The sequence below is a fragment of the Dermacentor albipictus genome, chromosome 8 (genome assembly GCF_038994185.2).
Source record: "Dermacentor albipictus isolate Rhodes 1998 colony chromosome 8, USDA_Dalb.pri_finalv2, whole genome shotgun sequence".
NCBI lineage: Eukaryota > Metazoa > Arthropoda > Arachnida > Ixodida > Ixodidae > Dermacentor > Dermacentor albipictus.
The window spans coordinates 63,614,399-63,629,119 of NC_091828.1; the positions used below are offsets into that span (position 1 = coordinate 63,614,399).

At 45.0% G+C, this 14,721-nt stretch overlaps 1 protein-coding gene across 2 annotated transcripts in view; it reads right to left on the reverse strand.

Annotated features, from left to right (window-relative positions):
* Window positions 1-2,548: 2,548 nt before the first annotated feature.
* The window catches only part of LOC139048801 (uncharacterized), a 126,684-nt gene continuing 114,511 nt past the window's right edge, over window positions 2,549-14,721 (reverse strand). Inside the window, exons 12-14 of one of the 2 annotated variants that reach the window (XM_070523500.1) lie at window positions 12,661-12,852; window positions 5,510-5,647; window positions 2,549-2,799 (exon numbers count right to left, since the gene is read on the reverse strand). In XM_070523500.1, coding sequence (XP_070379601.1) covers window positions 2,590-2,799; window positions 5,510-5,647; window positions 12,661-12,852 — 540 coding nt within the window. In that variant the 3' untranslated portion in view covers window positions 2,549-2,589. The remainder of the gene's footprint in view (window positions 2,800-5,509; window positions 5,648-12,660; window positions 12,853-14,721) is intronic. The other variant, XM_070523501.1, reaches the window with a different exon arrangement.

Genomic DNA, 14,721 nt, shown 5'->3' on the forward strand with positions numbered 1-14,721 from the left:
TTGTCCTGTTTCTTTGCCCTAAGTTCGTCGTCGTAAATCAGCGCCGGACTTTCTTCATTAATTTCTGTGGGGGAAATCGGAAATATTTCCTCCTCCAACTTAAATACTTCTCCGCAGCTAGCTTTTTCATGCTCTGTTCTTGTGGTTTGCTGCCCCCGAGGGCAAGATTGCAACCGTGGAGAAGGCTTTTGATCTTACAGGGAGCTACTGCTCTGTCACTGGAAACCATGATTTGCATATGCTCATCGGCCAGCAGTGCAGCGCTCTTTGCATGCACACCTTCCAGCCCATCGTTTAGAGAAAGGCGCGTGTTATCCGTCAGGGTCTCTATAAATCGCACTAAGCAGGGCCCGTTTACTGACGTTATCCGCCCCAGGTCCTTTCACCAACTCTGCAAAATTATCCATCAGGCGACACGCAAACGCGACAAAGCTCTCAGTAGACTTCGTTTTGCTCTTGAAATGTCTACCAAAATTCCTTTGCAGAGAGCCTTTCATTTGCGAACAAACTTGGGCTTACTTAGCTGTACCGGCCGCGGTTGCTCAGTGGCTATGGTGTTAGGCTGCTGAGCACCAGGTCGCGGGATCAAATCCCGGCCGCAGCGGCCGCATTTCGATGGGGGCGAAATGCGAAAACACCCGTGTACTTAGATTTAGGTGCACGGTAAAGAACCCCAGTTGGTCGAAATTTCCGGAGTCCTCCACTACGGCGTGCCTCATAATCAGAAAGTGGTTTTGGCACGTAAAACTCCATAATTTAATTTTTTTTTTACTTAGCTGTACACGCCTGCCTCGAGTGGACTCAGTAAAGTTACAACTTGTGACGCTCCTCCTGGCAGATACTCAAGGAACTTCTCCGGCCGAGTGTGCTGGTGAAATAATCACATCTCACAAATCCATTCAAAATTTTAAGCTAGAGACCAATTTCGTCGCCCATTTTGTACGGCTAAATCAAACTCGCAATTTCCACGCTTTCATTGTGTGGAGGCGCCGCATCTACCCTGCGTGCTGATCTCCCTTGCTCTAGTATTATTTACGCCCGCTCAATTTCTGCCCGCTTTTGTTACATCTCTTCCTGCCCCTTCTCTTCCTTGTTGCGTTCCTTCTTTTCCTCCGTTCCTTCTCTCTCAAGACCTATCTTTTCCAAGGCATCTGTGAGCTCGTCCTGTAACCCCTCCATGTAACTGCTTTTACCTGTCCTGTAACCCCTCCATGTAACTGCTTTTACCTGCTCCTCATTCGAGTTTGCTCGAGACGTTAAAGACTCCACTGTGGCGGTTCTGTGTTACTGAGCCACGAAAGGGAGTGCTGATGATCCCGGATCCACAGAAGTCACTCTTCCGCCCACAGTTTACCTCAAGCACCCTAGGTTCGTCTCTCTCAGCGGGACGTTCACACGTCTGCCGATGGCAGATCGTGGGGACTGCCTTTTGCGGCTCTTCCGTAAAGCTTCCTCGAGTCGTGCAAGACTCCATGCAGTTTCTGCGACGGTTGTGCCTGCCTGAGCCACCTAAAGGACCTCTGCTGATTTCAGATCCACGGAAGTTACTTTTCCGTCTACCGCTTACATCTTCCTTGCGAAGATGGCCAGGTCCGTCGATCACAGATGGTGAAGGACTGCCTTCTTGATCATACGGCTTTCAACCAGTTTGGTTTATGTCGAGGTGATTTTGGGCCAAGAATCCACCAAGCACATCAAAGAGTACGTGCAGCAGTGGGCACGAAAGAAAAGGGATTTAATTTACATTAGTAACACTGGCTTTTGGAACGCAAGTCCATCTCATGCAGGAGCATATTAACCGCGTGACGTCACATCAGGACACGGCATCCTCACTGCTTGGATGGGCTCCGTTTTTGATCCCGTCTTCTTCCCTGGGCGACTAGACTAGGGAATCTGACGACTATATCGCGGCTAATCACAATCATCCAATCAGTCGCAGTTCACGCCGTTTCATCGAACTCCGCCTCCGATGGTATGTAATAAGTGACCGTATAACAACCTGGAAAGCCAAGGCTGGCGCCGTTTTTCGTTAGTCGTTGACTCAGCCTTTTGCAGGGTTAGTTCAGGCTGTAAGTACACGTAGGGGCGCCTTTTGTGGCCCCGTCAACAATCGGTGTCTGCGATGCGTTGACTTCTGCATAGGCACTGCAGAATGAGCGGGGTTGTTTTGTGCCAAATGGTCAATTATTGTCCTTGGCCATGTTCATACGTAAGATCCTGCACTCAGGCGTTAGAAAAAGTAATTCATAGAGGTGTGAATTTTAAAGATTTTTTCTTATACGCCAGCATCAAGCAATGTCTTCTAGTCGACCAAAGAAATTAATAGGAACGTCGTAACTTATCCGTGACTCAGCTGGCCGATTTTTTGCGGAATGATTCAGTGGCATGAAATCGAGAACATGTACTGCGAAAAAAGAAGAAAAAATTATTTACGCTATCATGGTTTCTATTAGTGCGAAATCGATTGTTCCATTTTCCTGTATAAATGAGCTAGCAAGAAATACCAGATTGCAAAACAATCAAAATACTGAATATTGCATGTGCCAGAACGTAAGCTTTAATGACGGAAAGTATTCTTGAGCATAAAGATTAATTCCGTGTACTATAATCACCATGGACGCATTCGTACTGCCATTTGCGAGAATCCTTGATAAATTGGGCGATGAGCCTGAGGTACTTGGTGCGCGTGAATGAACCATGCATCCTGGGCTGGCAATTGCTGGGAGCGTAATCGTAGTTGACGTCATAAACAGCGATGGTGTGGTCATATGAGTTGTGGTTGTACTTCATGGCACAGAACTGCATGGACGAGAGCACAAATAGAGCACAGTTACTCTATGCGCGTTTTTTAATGAAAACGCACGCATATTTATATGCTGCTCATTCTACGAGAATCTGATGAATTCGCAATAAGGCACGGATACTCTACAACGGATCTCATCAAATGGTAAAGGAACGCACGCACACCTTCCCCCTTCCACATACATGTTACACATGTACACACGCTCTCTCTCACGCACACATACACAAACACAAATATACACACATACACACATATTCCAAACAAAAGTCAACGGGCAAGCGCTACTCAAATCTTTATTCAGCGACGCCATGGTGGAATATTTCTCCAATGTGTGCACATGACCAGCTGCACTATCATAAAGAAGCTCCAAACATTCATTGATAACGACGTTCTAATACATGCTTCAAGAAATACAGGTATTTACAAATAAAAAACAGAACATGGCAAAGTAATTCTACGCAAGCCCGCACAAAGTGAAACTTTCACTGAATGAATCATCAGTCAACTGAGACGTTCTCCATTCGAAAAAAAGAATTGCTCGCTCCCCCTTAAGCGATGCAGATGTAAACATGAAACGACAACCGGGAAGGCAGACTGATTGGATGAAGGTAGCCATAAGCTTAAAATGGATGTAGTGCATTGTTGTAACGGCAAACCCCACAATACTACACTGCACCGCGCCATGCTGTGTACTGTTCCATATGAAATCTTTCCAGCCAGGAGAAAACAGAACGGAGGAAGCACGGCAGGCAGCGAAAGACGCCAGGGAGACCGAGACCGGCTAGAAAATAAAAGCGCCTGAAAGAGCCTCGACGAAATTTCTCAGCAAATCTGTACTCTTGCTCTGTGATCCCGACGCCGCCACTGAGGAAAGGGCTGGCTTCATGGAGTGCTCACTTGCCAAGGCTGGCTGCGAGACGTAATCTTTTCTCCTAACTTTCTGCTTCTCTTATGAAAACCATGCAGCGCCTCTAGACGCCTCCGGCGCCACGCACCACAGCGATGAAGGCAGTAGATCCGCAGCAAATTCCGGATCCAAGATTTCAAGTGTATGGAGTCCTGTATCTGCCCTTTGAACGTAGCTGTCGGAAATGACAAAACTTCAGCTTACTATAAGTTACAGCTTGAGTGATACTCTGAACAAACATAAGAAAGAATCCAACTAACAAGCGTACGTAATGTGGTCATGTACAAACGGTGGGAGGACCTCGTTTTGTTCTAGGAGCTTGTCCGGATGCTCCCATTTGACTGCCCCGATAACAGCTGTAGCTTTTGACTCAAGTTTACTTGAAGGTCGTCGACAGCAGCTAAAATGTATTTCATGCTAATGCACATATGAGTTTTCTGCTATATTCGCACCATACTCGGGGGAAGGGGGGGATAAATCGTTGCTCGCTAACGAAGCAGAAGCGTCGCAGGTGCATTCAGCTTCATTCATTCTTCACGCTTTGTCCTTTGGATGGAGTGTGCGCGTGTGTATGCGCTTATTCATCACGCCATGTATGCATCTATTAGGATCCTGCGAAGTTCCTGTAAGAGCTGCTTACTCTCACGAGCATCGGACATCAAAGGACGATGATCGAGATAGGGAGCGCTGATGTTGGGAAAGGAAAGTTTGGGAATCAGGAAACGGGTAAATTATGCTGCTACTGCTTACTTGCACCCTCTCTTGCTGTGGCAGGGACTACTAACTGCAGTCAGACTTTGTTACCTGTGGACAACTTCGAGGTGTGCAACGGTTTAGCAAGGTGCAGCGACATAAGTGACACTTGACAAATGGTGATAGTTTAGGGCAGCGTCTTGCTTCGTTGTTTTCCTCAAAAGTTGTACAATATTTTTCGTTTGCTTTCCCGACGTTAAAATGACAATAGGCGTTGTGATGGCATGGCTGTCAACGTAATTTCTTCAATTGGAACAGTTGCGGTGAAATAGCAAGTTTTGAAATTCACTGTTCTGTTTTTCGCTTGTTTGGTATACAATCTACACTATATTTTACGTATCACAATTAGCATGGTCCAAAAAGATGCAGTTGATGCAGATGATGTGTGATGTTTCATGGTGCAAGGGTCGATTGTGGAAAAAGAGCACCAGAGCAATGGCAATTATGCTCTCTAATGGTGCTACGTAAAGTGTTTCTGTAGTATGGCTGTAAATGGACTTAAATTTAGCGCAAGATGTTTAAAACTATGCAATAAATGTAGGAGCGTGCACGCATTCAGGAATTAAGTGCTTCAAAGTTGGCGGTATTCAGATATAAACAAGATGAGAACAGTGCCTGTGGATAGTCATGCGATAGTCTCAGTTGGTGTATATTTAGGCAAGGCCGGAGGATGTTGCTCGGTCTCTAGAATAATCAAACACCTGCTGATCAAATGCAGCGAGACCGGCGACAACTATGTAATGATAGCAATTCTTTTCTTCCATGCAAATGGGAGGGCAGCAAACCGATCATTCATGGCTTCGTGCCTCGGAGCCGCGAAAATTTCAAGTTGCGGTAAACGCCATAGTCTCGATATTAACTAATAGTGGTTTATCACCCGCTCTTGTATTCATCTTTCTTTTCAATGTTGTAGAAGCACCATAAAATATTGAATTTCGGCCTAAACTTCCTTTTGAGTACACCTTTAGGGGCTCCTTTCTACCTCGTTTTCGAACAGACCGAATGGATATTGGCGTGAGATATATCGATTTTCTCAATTTGCTCACCTTATCATCTATGGTAAACCCATTTTCAAAAACGAGCGTTTTCTTTCTCCCTCGAGACTTATCGTATGTAGCCGCATATAACTCAGTGAACAGTGTCTCCATGTGTTTCAAATATGCCGAATCTGATTCGTTGCAAACCTGGAAGAAAAAGCAAAAGATAACATCACTGGTAAAATAGGAACTGCAATTATTGCACCGAAAAAAACTACCATTACAAAAAATATCGTATGTTGTATCGCGCACATATATATCGGTCTTTCGCAGGATCACAAAAGCTACTACAAAAGTGCCATTCACGCTGCAAAGCACGAATTGTTCAACGACATTGAGTCATTCTCGTTCTCCTATGCATGATTATTTTAGATTATACAGGTTTTCTATAGGAAGTGTAAATGCAGAAAAGGTGGCGTTCCTAAAGGCGAATTCCTAGGCGAGTCGGACACACCTTGCGGACAAGTTACGTGAGCTTCAGAAGACTTATGAAGAGAATTTATTAAAGTCCCTTTACTACTGCTTTTGGAGCCGTTGCTTATGTAGTGAATTTCGAGGCCCTCCCATCTTGTCGCAGTTTCTTTAAGTCCTGAAAGCCGGATAAACTGGAGGTGCTCCTCATTTATTTTAAAGGCAAATCCAGGCAGTATTGTAACCTACCGACACGGTAGCACAGAGAAAGCTGGCCCGCCATCATGTAACACGGAAACGTCCCGTGACGGAACGCCCGGCGTCGTTCTAAACTGAACCTTTCGGCCAGCCAGAGCAAAAAGCGACACGGTGAGCTTTTCATCGCAAGCACATGTGGCTTGTGCAGTGTCACTATTTGCCGCGACATGAAATCATTCAGGTGTCGTCTTATACATCGTGATAAAGCGGATCCCTTTGATGTAGCAGATGGACGTGCTCGGTTATGATATAGTCACGTGGTAGTTACGGTCAAGGACACAGTGAAAAACATTGAGGGATGAAACTGCCCCTTCATTGGGCGAATCTGTGCCCAGAAGAGCAAGCGACACTGTAAACGGAATGATAGCTCCGACCAAAACCGGAGATGGTCGAGAATCTGATCTACCTCACAAGCACAATTCACGTCGCCCATACAAGGAGATCACACAAGATTGGGTGACAAGCAGCAACAAATTGAACTGACGTAAACATTCGGGTAAGTTTCAAACCTTCAGGCGCGTCTTGCGCTGAGCGGTAACTTTAAGGTGTTAGGGGTCGATATTAAGTGCCCGAGAAAAGGGTAAGTACACGTGTGAATACTGCCTTGATGATCTTTGAAATTTTATGACACTTCTTTCTAATTAGGTGCGATTTTAAAAATTTAGGAAGTATGGGTACCATAAAATGGGACGGCCTCTAAATTTTCCATGTACGCATGTGCCCACAAAGAAAAAATATAAGGACTGAATTTATAATGTTCATGTGAAGCTCACGTTACTAGCAGCAAAGTATGTCCGTTTCCCCCAACTTACATTTGCTAAATGGCGTGTTCACAGAGTTTATAGCTTTTTATAAAAATCTGTATGCTTTAAAGGAAAACGATCCTCTACGGAAGACAACGGACGTGAAACATATTGCCCTTGAAATATCTAACATAGCAAATTATTGACTTTGTAGAGTCACATTGGAACCGTTATCGCATCACCAAGCTCTTGAGCGCATGAATGAAGGAATGGTTGCAATTTCCCTCACTATGAGAAGTAGCAAACCGATAGTTGGTGAACAAAAACACGCAGTAAGCGTTTCACTGCTACGTGCGGTCTACTTTGTTACAATATTTGAAGATGCCCTCGAGCAACTTTATTTAGCGACATCATTGAATAGACATGCTCCTTCAGCAGCTGTAATGTAGAAGGCCAAGCATATTCTATTGGCCAGGGGAACGCCGACGCGGTTCACTTGCGCGCAGGTGCGCTAACGTCGGGCTCCGCAGTTTCTGTCTTTTCCTGGTGGTCCAGTTCCTGCTAACCGCCCAAAGAGCACATAATTCCATCCATGAATTCAATACATCCGGCGATACGAAGTTTGTATCGGCTCCTTGTGGCGTGCCTCAAGGAGCCGTTAATCGACGGCAGAAGAGCGGATGGATATTTCCGATGCACAACCACGTCCGATAGTTGCCACTATGGTCAACGAGCAAGCCGACACCGACTCCCAATGGCGGAGCCACCCGACAACGCGCTTCACTGAAGCCTATGACGAGGGCTGCGTCATTACCCATCGTGGTTGCATAGTGGCGATGGTGTTGGGCTGCTAAGCATGAGGTCACGAGGTATGCATCCCAAAAAATTGGCAGTACGATACCGAAGCTCCGGCGTTACCACACTGTTTGGCACCCCGTTTTCCCGCAAATCGCAAGCTTTGCCAAAACATGGTGCTGTGCTATCTGATAAACACATCCCGGTCTGCGAGATACAACGCCAGATAATCACGATACGGCCATACAAAAGAAACAAAAGAACAAATAAATAAAGGAACGCTTACAGTCTGCCCAGGCAGAAGCAAGTAGACTTCAGTCGCCTCGTCGATTTTGCGAGGGAGGAAGCTCCGAGGGGTGACAAAATCATAATACTTGGGGAATTCGATGCACCACACTCGCACTGGAGTTACCCGAGCGAAGACACCATTGGGGTCATCAATACAAAGGGGTCTCGAGTTAATAATAAGCCCAGGAATGCCCCCTCGCACGGGCAATAGCGTAGCACGAGATACGACACCTGACCTAACGTTCACCAACGACGCGACCCCACTCATGCGGACAAGCACAAAACAAAATCCAGGCAGCGATCATAACTTAATACCACTAGCGATAAACTCCCTGAAATTAGGGAGGACTACAGGCACCGCAATGAAAACGGATTGGACGGCCTTTAGGGTACAACAGGACTGACCATATAACAGGACCCTATACATTAGGACATACATGGCAAAACAACAAGAAAGGTAAGAATCACAACCAAAGCGCAGGCTCTAGACAGGCGCCTCTTGTACTTATGGGAAGCTCGACGCAGTCTAAGAGATGGAAAAGACAAACCCACAACAGAAGGCCAGAATACTCATCGAAGGGATAGCGCAGAAAGTGATTCAGTATGCTCAGAGCTTATCCAATAACAATCGGAAACAGTTCTGCCACTTGATGCAGGGGACACTACATACGAAGAAGACGTGGACAATCCTTGGCCTTTGTAGCATGATGGATCCCGCCACTACGAAAACAGCCACAAACACAACGCTTAAACTGCTATAGAGCGAATTGGCGGGAACAAACACTCAGCTAACAGTAAAACCTAAAAGAAATCTACGCTGGCGCAGCAACGAACCAATGGTACCTCAAAACCAACTACGAAGGGCCGCCAAATCAGGTATAAGCCGAGTCTATAACGGTATCTGAGGTGTACGCAGCCGCCCAGTCGTTTAAGAAAAACACAGCGCCCAGACCCGATTCAATCACAAATGCAATGATCCTTAACCTGCATCTCAATACCCTCACACAGGTCCCAAATTTTTCAACAAACACGTCTGAATGGAGGGAGGTGAAGTACCAAAAGAGTGGAAAGACGCAAACATCATATTAATCCAACAAACCAGGAAAACCCACAAACCTACCGAATTTGCACCCCATCTCACTTACTTCGTGCACAGAAGAGCTGTTTGAGAAAGTAGCACAAACAAGATTAAGCAACCGCATAGGAAGTCACAGGCTATTCCCGGATTGCATGTTCGGGTTTCGACCGCATATTTCAGCACAAGACGTGTTTCTCCTATTAGAGGCGGAAGCACTCTTCTCACCAAATGGAAGAGTCGAGACCGTCCTAGCGCTATAAATAAAGTAAGAGTTTGACACAATATCACATTGAATCATCCTCGAAAAAATCGAGAAAATTGGATGGAGAGAGAAAGTATACCAGTACATACACTCTTTACTAAGCAATAGAATGGCAAAAATTCTGGGTTCGACAAGGTCAGAGCGTTTTAGAATGCCAGAAAGAGGCTCCCACAGGGTTCGATATTCTCCCCACTACTCTTCAACGCAGGATTGAAGAAGCTAGCTATTTAACTAGGGGAAGCAAAGGTCCTGGGACAAGCAATTTACGCTGATGATATAGTGATATCATCAGCGTAAGTGATATAGTGCATATCTCCCAAGAAAGCCTTGGGAGATATGCAAAGGGGGAAGGCAGCTGGGGAGGATCAGGTAACAGCAGATTTACTGAAGGATGGTGGGCAGATTGTTCTAGGGAAACTGGCCACCCTGTATACGCAATGCCTCATTACGTCGAGCGTACCGGAATCTTGGAAAAACGCTAACATAATCCTAATCCATAAGAAAGGGGACGCCAAAGACTTGAAAAATTATAGACCGATCAGCTTACTGTCCGTTGCCTACAAACTATTTACTAAGGTAATCGCAAATAGAATCAGGAACACGTTAGACTTCTGTCAAGCAAAGGACCAGGCAGGATTCCGTAAAGGCTACTCAACAATAGATCATATTCACACTATCAATCAGGTAATAGAGAAATGTGCGGAATATAACCAACCCTTATATATAGCTTTCATTGATTACGAGAAAGCATTTGATTCTCTCGAAACCTCAGCTGTCATCACGGAATCAGGGTGTAGACGAGCCATATGTAAAAATACTGAAAAATATCTATAGCGGCTCCACAGCCACCGTATTCCTCCATAAAGAAAGCAACAAAATCCCAATAAAGAAAGGCGTCAGGCAGGGAGATACGATCTCTCCAATGCTATTCACAGCGTGTTTACAGGAGGTATTCAAATACCTGGATTGGGTAGAAATGGGGATAAAAGTTAATGGAGAATACCTTAGTAACTTGCGATTCGTTGATGATATTGCCTTGCTTAGTAACTCAGGGGACCAACTGCAATGCATGCTCACTGACCTGGAGAGGCAAAGCAGAAGAGTGGGTCTAAAAATTAATCTGCAGAAAACTAAAGTAATGTTTAACAGTCTCGGAAGAGAACAGCAGTTTACAATCGGCAGCGAGGCACTGGAAGTCGTAAGGGAATACATCTACTAAGGGCAGGTAGTGACTGCGGATGCGGATCATGAGACAGAAATAATCAGAAGAATAAGAATGGCCTGGGGTGCGTTTGGCAGGCATTCTCAGATCATGAACAGCAGGTTGCCATTATCCCTCAAGAGAAAAGTGTATAATAGCTGTGTCTTACCAGTACTCACCTACGGGGCAGAAACCTGGAGGCTTACGAAAAGGGTTCTACTCAAATTGAGGACGACGCAACGAGCTATGGAAAGAAGAATGATAGGTGTAACGTTAAGGGATAATAAAAGAGCAGATTGGGTGAGGGAACAAACGCGAGTTAATGACATCTTAGTTGAAATAAAGAAAAAGAAATGGGCATGGGCAGGACATGTAATGAGGAGGGAAGATAACCGATGGTCATTAAGGGTTACGGACTGGATTCCAAGGGAAGGGAAGCGTAGCAGGGGACGGCAGAAAGTTAGGTGGGCGGATGAGATTAAGAAATTTGCAGGGACGGCATGGCCACAATTAGTACATGACCGGGGTTGTTGGAGAAATATGGGAGAGGCCTTTGCCTTGCAGTGGGCGTAACCAGGCTGATGATGATGATGATGATGATATAGTGATCTGGGCACATAAAGGCTCATATGGAAACAAGCAGAACTCCCTGCAAATAGCTATGTCAAAAGTAGAGAGGTTCACTAAAGAATCAGGGATGAAATGCTCACAAGAAATGTCCGAATTCGTAAGAGTCCGAGCACCATACTCGAGAAAACAGCAACGATCACATAGAGAGTACACCTAAACGGCTGGTCCATAAAGGAGGTGCAAAGACTAAGCATACTAGGTCAATGGATGCATGGGAACGGCAACACAGATCACACCTTCGCTGACCCAAGAGAAACAAATATAAGCGTAGCATGCATAAGCCACCGGATGACCAGAATTAAGAATTAAGTCAGTTGTAGTCATTTCAAGTGATTATTAGTTAGTACTGGTCATTACTAAGCATGTTCAGTCATTTGTAATTATTTGTAGTTGTTAAAGTTGTCGTTAGAGTTATTGGTCATTTCATAGTCATTAATAGTCATTACAAGTCATTAACCTCTAGCGATCTCTATTATAGCGTTATCATTCACTAACGGTCACTAATAATCATTTTTCATTCTTTACTTTGTCTTTATAGGGCGTGATGACGATTCGGCGTACACTCCGGCGGTCAGTTCTGCTGACACAAACATCACCATGAGCGTGGAAAGGCTTTCGCCTAAAAATCTCGACCGTTACAGCTTTGCCTACATTTTTTACGCATTCTCTTCATAGAAAACGCAGAAAAGCCTTTTTTATGCTTTCTATGTTAGATTTATCTTCTCTTTGACGCATTTGTGTCGAACGAATCCACAATCCGGATATTCGCGTTCGTAAATATCTCCCAAAGTATACAAATTCATCCTACATGCTAAGAGTTTGCTCTTGCGATTCCAAGTAATTTTTTCTTTTATTTTACGTTCCCTTAACCGTAGATAGGCCAAATGGCATTATACTATCTAATTTGTCATAACAATGCTGACGCTCGAGAAACTTGATTGTAATGTTTTGTGGGGCTATAAACGAACGCCTCTTTTCGTCTGTCTTCCGTGCCCCCTATCCGCTGCAGCAGCACGATGTTGCGGCATCAAAGGCCGGCCTTGGCAGCCACATTTCGGAGGGGGGGGGGGGGCGCAAAATGCAAGTACGCCCGTGTCCTCGTGCATTGGAAGCACGTTAAAGGTTGCCTGGTGGTAAAAATTAGACCGGAGACCCCACTAAGGCGTGCCTTAGGATGAAATCGTGGCTTTTACACGTAGTACGCAAGTATTCAATTCAATTACCGGCCCCTGTAGTTGTCAACATTTGGTCTTGGGAACATGGGCTAGCATGATAATCTTTCTAAAAGCCTCACCGAGAGCCTCTTCTGTTCCACAATTTCGTAGGTTTGATTTCTTTTCTCACTGCTATATACAAGCTCTACGTGGAATTTGCACGGCAGCTCAACAGTGACTATTTTCTATGTTTCTTGGTCAGTCAACACCTAAATTGCGTTAATAAGTCTTCTAAATGTAGTGTAAGGTACATCGCCTAGCTTTATTTGATGGCGCTCACCAGTTGGGGAATCCCGTATCCTTCGAAGCTCTTGCACGGTTTGAACACAGAGTACTCGCCCCAACCTGCATAGTCTTCATCATCCAGTTTGGGTGTGTACCAGCGACCTTTCATGGTGATCGAAATAGCGAAGAGTTGACTATTGAAGATTTCTTTTTTCCGCATGCATTCCACCAAATCCACCGCGTCATCCTGCAGAAAAAAATATCAATAAATGTTCACCTATTTTCAACGTAATTATCTGTTACAAATAACACTTACTGCAATCACGACTTACCCGCCATCGTAACCTAATGGCATGAGTACATAGCACCACCAAAAGCATCACGAAAATGTCTCGTGGAGCTCAAAGGAAAAGCGTTGAATCAGGTCAAATCGTCTGCACATTGCCGGTCGGAAGGCAGCGTACAGAAATATTCTCTTTAGAATGAAGTTTCCCATTTCTCTTAGTTTTGAAGAGAAAGCTTGGCAGTCTTCTATTGGAGTGTGTCTCGACACGCCGCCTAGTAACCAAGTCTGATGTAATGATTAGTTTGACGTAAGTCGTCTATCCAGGTAACGTAGTAAAACGACGAAATTGACGTGTCGAAGCCCGTACGGGTACCTTATGTCAATGGAATGGGTGAATGAAAATATTCGCCTCATCTATGCGAATTGACTTGGTCACACACCCAAGCGTAAATAAGCTTTTCTAGTGGCGTCCATCGTCCATTTCTCGCTTTGTTAACACGGTATCTGCGCTAGAACCGAAACATCAATGTAGTCGTTTTGCTGCTCCTTAACATGATATAAAATTGCTATACAGTTAGCATGCCTGTAGCACGAGTAAATATGCTGCCTATAGGGGAAGCTTTATCTTTCAGGGAACCAAAGCTACCTACATATTTTTTGCCCGTTTCAATGAGCTGTTTAGCCGAATAAGACAAGTAACGGAAGCACGTTAGGTTGATGGACGCCTACTTTATACATTACAACTTGCCTGCAGTTTAGTCGCAGACACCATTAGGCTGTTTACATAATTTGCGGGAAAGCTATAACTATAGCGGTTGATTGAACAACTGAACCGTTCATTGAGATAGCAAATGGGCGCCATGTGATTCAATTACATACAGCCTTACGGCTTTAAGCTTGATAAATGTTTCATATTTGGCTGCAGCTGAATGCAAAAACAAGTTACTTAGGAAGTACATCAGGGCAAGATAAACTAGAAGTTTACCCTGAAGCTAATGTAATCCATCAGCGCATTTTTTTTTTTGCATCTACGCCAGGTAAAGGGTTAAGTACACTAACCAATGGGCTAGGCCGTCCACAGTGACGAAAGCAATTTGTGCTAGGGGAGTTCGCCTTAACGAGTGTTGCAAATTACTTTTGTCACAAGTACGTTATGAACCACCTCCCAAATTTCGACGATGGCTCTCAATAATGGTGCGTGGAGGTGCGATCGACAGTAGCTCGCACAAGCACGTGAAGTGCTCTCCAGTGCCCCTCTCGTCGGTGACTCTGTCTACTTCAGGAGGGAGCACGCCATGTAGTAAGCATGAAACGCTTTCAGCTACCGCTGTCGGCGACCTTCAAGTGACCTTGATTGAAAAGCCAGAGCAGTTATAAAGGCGCCTAGACGAGAACATCAGGGCATCCTTGCGAGTGCAAAACGAGATCATCCGGGCAACCAGGCATCACTTAAGAAAAAGTGGTCTCTCGCTCCCAACAGCTTGTACAGGACCACATTACATACGATAGTTACAGCCCAAAGAAGTCGCAAAAAATATTCCTCCTGAATTCTTCGTAATGTATCTTCGCTATATCATCATCGTGAGCCTACTTTTTGTCCACTGCAGCAAAAAGGCCTCTCCCTGCGATCTTCAATTACCCCTGTCCTACGCCAAAGAATTCCAGCAAGCTCCTGCAAATTTCTTAATTTCATCAGTCGACATAGTCTTGTGCCGTCCTCGACTGCACTTCCCTTCTCTTGGCACCACTTCTGTAACCCGAATAGTCCACCGGTTATCCAACCTACGAATTTCATTACCTGCCCTGCTACATTCCTTTCTCTTAATGTCT